The sequence below is a fragment of the Stomoxys calcitrans genome, chromosome 5, assembly GCF_963082655.1.
Source record: "Stomoxys calcitrans chromosome 5, idStoCalc2.1, whole genome shotgun sequence".
Taxonomy (NCBI): domain Eukaryota; kingdom Metazoa; phylum Arthropoda; class Insecta; order Diptera; family Muscidae; genus Stomoxys; species Stomoxys calcitrans.
In genome coordinates this window covers 43,945,053-43,957,631 of record NC_081556.1, presented here as the reverse complement: position 1 = coordinate 43,957,631, position 12,579 = coordinate 43,945,053, and the positions used below count along the sequence as shown (strand labels likewise).

General features: G+C 39.7%; 1 protein-coding gene across 7 annotated transcripts in view; it reads left to right on the top strand.

Moving 5' to 3' along the window:
- LOC106081057 (heterogeneous nuclear ribonucleoprotein L) overlaps window positions 1-12,579 on the top strand; it is a 451,695-nt gene that overhangs the window by 213,772 nt on the left and 225,344 nt on the right. For all 7 annotated transcript variants that reach the window (XM_013242759.2, XM_013242758.2, XM_013242757.2 and 4 more), the window contains exon 5: window positions 4,307-4,373. In XM_013242759.2, coding sequence (XP_013098213.1) covers window positions 4,307-4,373 — 67 coding nt within the window. The remainder of the gene's footprint in view (window positions 1-4,306; window positions 4,374-12,579) is intronic.

Genomic DNA, 12,579 nt, shown 5'->3' with positions numbered 1-12,579 from the left:
ATCAGAAAAAAATTTTCAGCGATGGTTTTCCCCTCCTAATGCTGGCAACATTTGTGAGGTACTATGCCTGGTAAAACTTCTCTCCAACGAAGTGTCGCAATGCGGCACGCCGTCCGGACTCGGCTATAAAAAAGAGGCCCCTTATCATTGACCTTAAACTTGAATCGGACTGCACTCATTGATATATGAGGAGTTTGCCCCTGTTCCTTAGTGGAATGTCCATGGGCAAAATATGCATGTATATGCAATAATGTACTTAAACTACACATCCCCAAGGGAAAGTGTACTAAAATTACCCATTCCTAAGGGAAAGTATACTACAATTCCCACAGGAAAGTATACTATTGGTTGCCCAAAAAGTAATTGCGGATTTTTTAAAAGAAAGTAAATGCATTTTTAATAAAACTGAGAATGAACTTTAATCAAATATACTTTTTCTACACTTTTTTTCTAAAGCAAGCTAAAAGTAAAAGCTGATAACTGACAGAAGAAAAAATGCAATTACAGAGTCACAAGCTGTGAAAAATTTTGTCAACGCCGACTTTATGAAAAATCCGCAATTACTTTTTGGGCAACCCAATAAAACTACCTACTCCCAAGGAAAAAATGTATTTAAAGTACTTACCATTTTGAACCAACTCATCCGCAAAACTAAGGCCGTGAGCGCCGATGTACTGCCTCACAAATCCTTAGTTTCTTCGCCGCAAAATCCTGTTGCAATATGTCGACTTCGGCTATGCACACATCTCCGACTGAAAGAGCGTATGGTCGTTCGGGAGTCTCAACGACGACATGGTATTATTAAGTTTCCTAAAGCAGATCAAAATCCCTTCTCAGATTCAATCTTGGAGCCTTCAGTGAAGACCATACTGTGTCCACGATGCTGATGCAGGCAATCTTTTGACCTTCCTATTCCGTATATAGACCGTGGGTCATCTTTGAGTTAGCTACCATGTTTTACCAAACATCCTACTTAAGGAAACCTGCAGTCCCTTACTGGTTCTTTACTTCTTATTCCTCCTTGGGTTAACTACGCACTTTCTAACTTTGCTTTGGAGACTTTCTCGGACATAGTGGTAGTCCATTCTCTACTCTGGTGAACCCAACTTTCCTTGGATGCTCTACACTCTCTCCCAAGTCTGGGTGGACATAATGCTAAATGGCTACGAAACCTGCTCACCAGAGTGTTCAATTTTAGGAGGATTATGACTAGAGGAAAATCGCTACGTAGGGTTTTATCCCCTCATTAGATAGTCAATGAAAGTTTTCTGGTGCTTTAAGAATTGGAGAGTGCACTGAAAGATTTTTCTTTACTTATACTCCCACAGGTTTAGTTTACCGTGCACTTAGCAAGCTGTCCTCAAACACGAAGGCATATAGGGTTGCTTTAAGCTGCTGAAAAAATTAGCTGGTACTGTTCTTTAGAAGGAGTAGCTTGGTTTTTGAGGTTGGCGGTCCAATGAGAGATGGAGTCGTTGCTATCTCGGGAGCCCAAATACCTGGGAGCAATTCTGAACCAGTGTTTGAACTGAAAAAAAATCGAGGAAAAGTCCAGAGATGATTGAGTTTAATCAGTATTAGTCCTATCTCGATTGGCAGCGTTTGAGGCATAGGCCAGAGCGGTACACTGGATGTTTCTGAGATTCAATTTTTATCTATGGATGACTGGTCATGATCGATAAGGTGCAAGGGAACGAAGAGTATTTTTTCGAGAGATTTCCTTTGAAGACCTGTATGCTGGGTAGCCTTAGGGCGAAGAGGATAATAGGAAGTCAGAAACCTGCGGCGGAGTTTGAAGAGCGTTTGGAGAAAGACATTTGTGTTGAAGGCCCTGCTCTAGGCCCTAGGTATTGACAAAGACAGAAGTTTTTATTGATTTATTTGGAACTGCGAAATCACGTAGATACCTTTGTGGCTTGAAGGCTCTGGTAACGATTTCGAGGCAGAAATTGCTGCCCTGTTGTACAGTTCAGATCTATGTGGTCAGGTGAGATCGAAACATGTTGAAAAATGCAAGATATAGGGTTGCACAAAAAGTAATTGCGGATTTTTCATATAGTCGGCGTTGACAAATTTTTTCAACGGCTTGTGGCTCTGTAATTGCATTCTTTCTTTTGTCAGTTATCAGCTGTTACTTTTAGCTTGCTTTAGAAAAAAAGTGTAAAAAAAGTATATTTGATTAAAGTTCATTCTAAGTCTTATTAAAAATGCATTTACTTTTTTTAAAAAATCCGCAATTACTTTTTGGGCAACCCAATAGTATCTCTGTATATGGTTTCTCAGTTTATGGCCTTTGGGTCAGCCGGCGCTGAAGGCTCTTTCCAAGGCTCATGTGAACTCGAAACTTTTCAAGATATGCAAGAAGCTTCTCGGGCTACAGCTTTTTTTATCGGATATTTTTGTGATCATCCTGGTTATGGATTTGCATTTCAGGCAGTTTTGGGCCGGAGACATTCTCCCTTTATAATGAATGGGGGCACTGGGGTAGAGGTCTTTGTTGAATTCTTAGAATATAGAGAGTCCTATGAATAACAGCCCAACTGTAGTGGTTACTGAACGGAAGTTTATGTGATCTGAAGTCTTTTTAGGATTTCGTGTCAGGAGCGCGGGCTCTGTCAGACAGCTCTGATGTATGTGGAGGGCAGGGGAGGTACGGAAGCCTCTGACCTCTAGGCATTTGTCTTTCGTTGTCTCGTCAGGAAGTCTGTCGGCGTTGGAGGTTATGGCTTCGGCTCATGAATAATCGAAGTCTTTTGATCAAGCAGCGCTGAAGGGCCTGAGCTCGAGTCATGTCGAGACTTGTCGAGATATGCAAGGAGAATTTCTGGAAATTGTGTTTCAGTCGTAGTCTTTGGTTACGATTTCACGATAAAAGCGGTTGTCCCGCCGGTCTTTCTTTCTAGTCAAGCCTAGAGGCCAGAGGCTTCAGTACCGGTCAATGGGGATGGCTGCCAGTTTGTGATGAGAGGGTAATAAAAAATCTTAGCTGTTCATAAGCAAATTTTTTGGTCATAGTTCATTGGGAATGTGTCCCTGATAGGACCGAAAATTCAGCTGCTACAGTCCCGGCAGAAGTTCATAATGACAAGAGCAAGAATTCTTGTCATTATGAACTACTGCCGGGACTGTAGCAGCTGATTTTTTGTGGCACCGACCTTCCACTCCTCATGGGGGCACTAAATATCCGATTTCGCTGAAACTGATATTTGTTTTGGACGCAACATTTTCAAGAAATCTATTTTATTGAGGGAAAATAAGGGAAATCAGCATGAAAATACATATTTGTCTGAATTGAGCTGTTATTTTAATGTACAATATATGTATATAATTTTTTTTTTATATACCCTCCACCATAGGATGGGGGTATACTAATTTCGTCATTCTGTTTGTAACTACTCGAAATATTCGTCTGAGACCCCATAGAGTATATATATATTCTGGATCTTCGTGACATTTTATGTCGATCTAGCCATGTCCGTCCGTCTGTCCGTCCATCTGTCTGTCTGTCGAAAGCACGCTAACTTTCGAAGGAGTAAAGCTATCGCTTGAAATTTTGCACAAATAATTCTTATTAGTGTAGGTCAATTGGGATTGTAAATGGACAATATCGGTCCATGTTTTGGTATAGCTGCCATATAAACCGATCTTGGGTCTTGACTTCGTGAGCCTCTAGAGGGCTCAATTCTTATCCGATTGGGATGACATTTTGCACGACGTGTTTTGTTATGATTTCCAACAACTGTGCCAAGTATGGTTCAAGTCGGTCTATAATCTGATATAGCTGCCCTATAAACCGATCTTGGGTCTTGACTTCTTGAGCCTCTTGAAGGCGCAATTCTCATCCGATTGGAATGAAATTTTGCACAACGTGTTTTGTTGTGACATCCAACAAATGTGCCAAGTATAGTTCAAATCGGTCCATAAGCTGATATAGCTGTCATATAAACCCATCTTGGGTCTTGACTTTTTGAGCCTCTAGAGGTCGCAACCTTTCGGTTGTTCGAACCATATCCTTATATCGCTCTAATAGCAGAGCAAATCTTTTCTTGTATCCTTTTTTTTGGCTAAGAAGAGATGCCGGGAAAAGAACTCGACAAATGCGATCCATGGTGGAGGGTATATAAGATTCGGCCCGAAGATTCGGCCGAACTTAGCACGCTTTTTTTTGTTCATATTTATAATGTTTACAATCTCTCCATCATGTTGTATGGGGGTTTAGTACAAATTATAATTTTTGTTTTATAAATTTGTTTATTTTTTGTATAAATTTGCCTATAAAAAAAACCATTTCCTTTTTTTCTTGCAGCCGGAAAAGTTGAATGTCTACAAAAATGAACCAGAAACCAGCTGGGATTATACTCTCGCCACGGCAGGTATGTAAAGTCTTATATTTTTTGCTCATTTTTTTTATTTTTTGTGCTTTATTGTTCCTTTTGTCTTAGTTTTTAAGCTGAGCACTTTTCCCCTTTTCCAAAATTCACTCATCCCACAATAGATCACACGTTTCAGTACTGGAAAATAAAAACCTTTATTTCGAAAAAAAACACTCCACAACATGCATACCAAAATCAAAGACACACTCAAACACACAAATAATAGGGAGATAGGAATACAAACATGATTTTTTTTATCGGAAATAAAATTTGAAAAACACGGCAATAATTGTTTCCAAAAATTACTAAGACGCATATTTTAAATTATTTGGGGAAAATAAAAAAAAAAAATTATTAAAAATTATGTTATTTTTGTTCGGCTTGATGTCCTTTTTATTGAATGTAGTCCTTGGAGAACGACCGCTTCCCATTGCACCTGAAGAAAAACTATTTCTGTTTTTAATAAAAAATGGCAGTTTGCCATCAGACTCACTGCGACGTTTATTGTGATACCACAGGGACAGAAGAAGGAAGATGCCTTCTAGTTCATACCGTTGAACCATCCAGTTTGCTGAAAAAAACCCGGTAACTAGCGAATGTTCACATCATACAAGTTTTTCAAAGAAATGAGAACCTAAAGTGGATCTCCTTCTGGCTGCTAGTGCGGGACACACACGCAGAAGGTTTTCGACAGTATCTTCTTCCTCACAAAAATTGCAAATGTTGCCCATGAACATTCCACTACGGAACAGGGGCAAACTTTTCACATATCAATGAGTGCAGTTCGATTCAAGTTTCAGCTCAATGATAAGGGGTCTCCTTTTTAGAGCCGAGTCCAAACGGCGAGCCGCAGTGCGACACCTTGTTAGGAGGGAAAAAACCACCGCTGAACATTTTTTTCGGATGGTCCCGCCAGGATTCGAACCCAGGAGTTCAGCATCATAGACGGACATGCTAACCTCTGCGCTACGGCGACCTCCAGCTTCAGCTGTAACTTGTCATGACGGACACCACGGCTGAGACGTCACTTCTAGCCAATGACGGTAAAACTTCATGTCTAGATTAGGCCACATAGTTTTTGAATGCCCACAGTCCCCTCTTTGTGGCCATCTACCATTACTTGTCCTTTGGGCCTAGTCCAGAAAACTTAACTTACATGTCGCTAGAGGCATACCCACAGATTTCAGTGTCCCTGGAGTGTGTACGGTAGTTCCTAGTCTCGCAACATCGTCTGTTTTACAATTCCCTGTGGCCCGGCACCTAGAACAGGTGAATTTTGATTCGTTCTGCCATCTCGTTGAGAGATCTGCGACAGTCGAGGGAGGTTTTTGTGTTCAGAAATATTGGGTTGCCCAAAAAGTAATTGCGGATTTTTCATATGGTCGGCGTTGAAAAATTTTTTCACAGCTTGTGACTCTGTAATTGCATTCTTTCTTCTGTCAGTTATCAGCTGTAACTTTTAGTCTGCTTTAGAAAAAAAGTGTAAAAAAGTATATTTGATTAAAGTTTATTCTAAGTTTTATTAAAAATGCATTTACTTTATTTTAAAAAATCCGCAATTACTTTTTGGGCAACCCAATACGTTCTTCAGTAATTTTATGGCTGCATGGCTGTCTGAGAAGATATTTATGCCAATCGGCCTAATGACATTATATCTTAGCCATTCCATCAATTCCCTAATTGCAAGCATCTCCGCTTGATACACACTGCAGTGGTGAGTAACCTTTTCGATATGACCAGTTCTAGATCTTTAGAGTACACCCCAAACCCACCTGGTCGTTTAGTTTGGAACCATCCGTGTAGAAGTCTATGTAACTTCTGTTACCAGGGATGTCGAAGTTCCAATCGGTGCTATCAGGATTAGTGCTACAGTACTTTTTTCAAAAAGCGGCTTAGGTAGGGTGTAATCCACACTGACTCGAAAATTGGATATTGTATCAAGGATAACATAGTGTCCGTAGCCGCCACATGACCAATGAAAAAGCTCCCTTAACCTCACGGTAGTGGTCGCTGCAATTTGTCTAGCCACAATGTCTAGAGGCATAAGATGTGGCATTAAATTCAGTGCGTCTGATGGTGTCGTCCTCAGCTGTCGGCTGTGATGCACAAACAAGCTATCCTTTGGATGGAGTTGACTATTGAAGCATTATAGGTCTGACAACTGCAGTATATACCCAATGCATGACACGCGGTCTTAATCCCCATCTTTGGCCAATGACTCTCTGGCAGGCATATAAGGCAAGAGTTTCCTTTCTTGCCCTTTCCAAAAAGTTGTACTTGAAGTTCAATTTCCTGCCCAACAAAACACCCAGGTATTTTGCACTTTCTGTAAATGGAACATTCTCTCCACCCAAGGAGACTGGTGTCACTGTAGGCGTTGACATTAAATTCAGTGCATCAGATGGTGTCGTCCTCAGTGCGGCTGTGATGCACAAACAAGTCATTCTTTGGATGCGGTTAAGTATTGAGCAGTAGGTGGACTTTTGAAGCGCCGTCCACCAAGACAACAACACCATATAACAGTATAGGTCTGACAACTGCAGTATATACCCAATGCAAGACACGCGGTCTAAACCCCCAACTTTGGCAATGCCTCTCTTGCAGGTGTATAGGGCAAGGGTTTCCTTTCTTGCTCTTTCCAAAATGTTGGATTTGAAGTTAAATTTCCTGTCCAGCAAAACACCCAGGTATTTTGCGCTTTCGGTAAAGGGAACATTCTCTCCTCCCCAGGAGACCGGTTCCACTGTAGGCGCTGACATTAAATTCAGTGCATCAGATGGTGTCGTCCTCAGTGCGGCTGTGATGCACAAACAAGCCATGCTTGGGATGCGGCTAATTATTAGCAGTGGGTGGACTTTTGAAGCGCCGTCCACCAGACCACAACACCATATAGCATTATAGGCCTGACAACTGCAGTATATACCCAGTGCATGACACGCGGTCTTAATCCGCATCTTTGGCCAATGGCTCTCTTGCCAAGAGTTGCCTTTCTTGACCTTACCAAAATGTTGAATTTGAAGTTAAATTTCCTGTCCAGCAAAACTCCCAGGCATTTTGCGCTTTCTGTAAATGGAACATTCTCTCCTTCCAAGAAGACTGGTTTCCACTGTAGGCACTGATATTAAATTCAGTGCATCAGATGGTATCGTCCTCAGTGCGTCCGTGATGCACAAACAAGCCATCCTTTTGGTCCGATTAAGTATTGAGCAGTAGGTGGACTTTTGAAGTGCCGTCCACCAGACCACAACACCATATAGCATTATAGGTCTGACAACTGCAGCATATACCCAATGCATGAGACGCGTTCTTAACCCCCAACTTTTGCCAATGGCTTCTGGTAGGTGTATATGGCAAGAGTTGCCTTTCTTGCCCTTTCCAAAATGTTGGATTTGAAGTTCAATTTCCTGTCCAGCAAAACACTCAGACATTTTCCGCTTTCTGTTTGATTTGGCAGAAATTTTGCACATAGCATTCTGTTATAACTTCCAACAAGTGTGTCAAGCTCGGTCCAAATCGGTCAAGAACATGATATAGCTCCCATATATACCGATCTCCCGATTTGACTTCTTTAGCCCCTGTAAGCCTTAATTTTCACCCGATTTGGCTGAAATTTTGCACATAGCATTCTGTTATGACTTTTAACAACTGTGTCAAGAATGGTCCGAATCGGCCTATAACCTGATATAGCTCCTATATAAACCGATCCCCCGATTTGAGTTCTTGAGCCCCTGGGAGCCTCAATTTGCACCCGATTTGGCTGAAATTTTGCACATAGTGTTCTATTATGACTTTCAACAACTGTGCCAAGTACGGTCCAAATCGGTCAAGAACATGATATAGCTCCCGTATATACCGATCTCCCGATTTGACTTCTTGAGCCCCTGGAAGCCTTAATTTGCACCCGATTTGGCTGAAATTTTGCACATAGTGTTCTGTTTTAACTTTTAACAACTGTGTCAAGAATGGTCCGAATCGGCCTATAACCTGATATAGCTCCTATATAAACCGATCCCCCGATTTGAGTTCTTGAGCCCCTGGGAGCCTCAATTTGCACCCGATTTGGCTGAAATTTTGCACATAGTGTTCTATTATGACTTTCAACAACTGTGCCAAGTACGGTTCAAATCGGTCAAGAACATGATATAGCTCCCATATAAACCGATCTCCCGATTTAACTTCTTGAGTCCCTGGAAGCCTCAATTTTCACCCGATTTGGTTGAAATTTCGCACAAAGTATTCTGTTGTGACTTTCATTAACTGTGTCAAGTACGGTCAGAATCGGTCTATAACTTGATATAGCTCCCATATAAACCGATCTCCCGATTTGACTTCTGGAGCCCTTACAAGCCGCAATTTTTGTCCGATTTGGCTGAAATTTTGCATGTAATGTTCTGTTATGGCTTTCCACAACTGTGGCAAGCACGGTCCAAATCGGTCAAGAACCTGATATAGCTACCATATAAACCGATCTCCCGATTTGACTTCTTGAGCCCCTGGAAGCCTCAATTTTCAACCGATTTGGCTGAAATTTTGCACATAGTATTCTGTTATGACTTTCAACAACAGTGCCAAACATGGTCCGAATCGGTCAAGAACATGATATAGCTCCCATATAAACCGATCTCTCGATTTGACTTCTTGAGCCCCCGGAAGTCACACTTTTTGTCCGATTTGGCTGAAATTTATAGCTCCTGTATAAACCGGTCTCTCGATTATCCATTTGATGGGTTCCCAAGATTCGACCCAGTCGAACATAGCACTCTTTTACTTGTTTTTTAAACTTTAAGCAAACTATCCAGAATGGTTTGAAACTGTTCTAACTGTACAACAGTTCATGTCTAATTTTACTTTTAGTTTGACTACCTACCTAACCCTCTATCTACCAAAATCATGCATCAGTTTACTCTCCAATTAGATCCAGTCATAATTTTCTCTTATTTCCCTTTCGTTTTTTTTTTCTTTGCCAACATGTGTTTGTTTTACTCTTTGAAAACTGAAAAACAAATGAATAAAATAATAAAACACTTATAAATGAGCTTTAGCATATATGCCTACTATGCTCACTGACTGAGTCAGCCAAATTCACAATATTTTGTTGCTTGCTCTGGCCCTCATTATTGCCCCACTTGTAGTGGACTATGACACTAATCCCTTTTTAATGCCGCACAGCAAAAATTGCTGTTGATTTTATGGGCCATAAAATTTTAGGAAAATTTTAGTGGCAGAGGTCTTGGCCAAACAAAATAACGTAGGCCATTTAATTTTTATAGGTCATAATAGGCATGTTTTTTTGAAAGTTACGCGAAAAATTAAATGAAATTTTTTTGAATATTTTAGTACTAAAAAGATTTGTTTGTTTGTACTTAACCATAGGGGGGAGGAGTATGCTACAGTTTGTTGCACATGGAGCACATTTAGGATTAAGTACGAAAAAGCATTTCAAACAAACATTTTACCTATGGATGTCCATCGTTAGTGATGGACTCGTCTTGTTCCCCAATTTGTCTATGAAGTTTTTTGTTTGTTTCATTATACCCCATGCATTACACAAAAATCACAACTGCCGTTTAGATGGCCCCTGAGTCCCCCTTAGAAAGAGCCATCCCAATCAACACCTGCCATCTATTCATTCAGCCACCTCCATTTCACACCCACATGCAAATTGGTGTTTTTTTCATACCTTTTGTCGAGCGTACACACAAAAACTTAATGGAGAGTATAAACAACCGAAAAAATGAACAAAATACGCATAAAATGACTATAAAATGAATGAAATGATTGGATTTTGTTGCAATGTATTTGCCTGCTATCGTCTCTGCTTTTGCGCTAAGCACATTGAAGATGAAAAAAAAAAATCAGCAACCGTTTTTTTTATGACACGCGACAAATTAGCTGAAATATTCAAATAAGCAACAACAACAGCAACGCAGAACATGCAAAATAAATAACAAAATAATACACACCGGCAATCTAAATATCAACGCAATCAAATTAACAAAAATTCCAAATAAATAATAGCCTCATTTGAATTTAACAGCAACAAAACTTGTATTTAAGATATTCACACATAGACATGCGTCTTAATCATCAAATTCCAAAGAGAGATGAAAAGAAAAGTCGGCCAAGATTCAATAGTGAATACCCTACAAAGGAATTTTGCTGGGGTTGGGTTTTAAATAATTTTTTTGTACCCACCACCATAGGATGGGGTTATACTAATCTAGTCTTTGTGTTTGTAACACCTCGAAATATTGATCTAAGAGCCCATAAGGTAAATACATTCTTGATCGTCTCGATATTCTGAGTCGATCTAGCCATGTCTGTCCATTCGCCTGTCGAAATCACGGTAGTGTTCGAACGCGCAATGCTAGCCGCTTGAAATTCTGCACAGATGCTTAATATTGATGTGGGTCATTGGGGATTGCGAATAGGCCATATCGGTTCAGATTTAGATACAGCTCCCATAGAAACCGATCTCCCGATTTGACTTATTGAGCCCCTGGAAGCCGCACTTCTTGTCCGATTTGGTTGAAATTTTGCTTGCACAGAAACCTGATATAGCTCCCATTTAAACCGATCTCCCTATTTGACCCTTGAAACCCTGGAAGCCGCTATTTTTGTCCGATTTGGCTAAAATTTTGTACATAGTGTTCTGTTATGACTTCCAACAACTGTTACAAGTTCGGGTCCAAATCGGTCAAGAACCTGATATAGCTCCCATATAAACCGATCTCTCCATTTGACTTCTTAAGCCCCTGGAAGCCACAATATTTGCCGATTTGGCTGAAATTTTGCACACAGTTTTCTGTTATGACTTGCAACAACTGTGCCAAGTACGGTCCGAATCGGTCAAGAACCTGATATAGCTGCCCTATAAACCAATCTCCCGATTTGACTTCTTGAGCCCCTGGAAGCCGCAATTTTTATCCGATTTGGTTGAAAAACACGAATTAAAGACCAGTCTTCTTACCTAATATTTACTGTTAAGGTGTAACCATATCTTAATTTTTAGTACTTTAGCTCAATTTATAAAGAATGTACTATTTTGTGCTTTTTAGTACCTAAATGTACGATTGAATAATCCTCTGGTCACCCGAAATTTATAGTCAAGGTGTACTTGTATCCCAATTTAGCTCACTCCGTTAAGAAAGTACCATTTTGTTCGTTTGAATACGCAAATAAACAAATTAAAAAATAGTTTAAAGTCGCCCAATATATTCTTTCAAAGTACCAAATACACCTCAATTAGTGCATTTTCATTTACATGTGGTATTTTTGTCAACACTGCGATAATGTTTGTAAAATTGCAAAATTTTAGCAGTTCCCATTCGCTGTGGGTGAAGATAAGCTCTTTCGTACTATTTTCCACTTTTTGGTACCAAAATGTACGAATTTTGAATGGATCATTTATATATTACCTTCTTGAACCTATTTGCAAATTTCAGACCTCTAGCTCCATCTATAAAGAAAGTACCAAATGGTACCAATTTTGGTACCAGAATGTTCGAATTTTGAATAGATCATGTAGTCACCAATCATATAATTCTTAGTTGTACCTACATGCCAAATTTTAGACCTCTTACTCCATCTGCACAGAAAGTACCAAATGGTACCAATTTTGGTACCAAAATGTTTGATTTTTAATAGTCACCCATTATATATTTCTTAGTTATACCTACATGCCAAATTTCATACCTATAGCTCTATCTATAAAGAAAGTACCAAATTGTACCAATTTTGGTACCAAAATATACGAATTTTGAAAAATCCATTTGGTCGCCCATTATGTATTTCTAAATTTTACCTACATACCAAATTTAAGACCTCTAGTATCTTCTATGAAGAAATTACCAAATGGTACCAATTTTGGTACCAAAATAGTGAAATAAATGGTGAATAGATCATTTAGCCACCCACCATAGTTCCTAATTGTACCAAATTTGGTACCAAAATATACGAATTTTGAAAAATCATTTTAGTCGTCCATTATGTATTTCTTAATTTTACCTACATGCCAAATTTTAGACCTCTAGCTCAATCTTCACAGAAAGTACCAAATAGTACCAATTTTGGCACCCACATGTTCGAATTTTGAATAGGTCATTTAGTCACATCATTTACTTTTTAGTTGTATCTGCATGCCAAATTTCAGACATCTAGCTCCATCTAATGTGCGAATTTTGATAAACCCATTTAGTTGCCAATT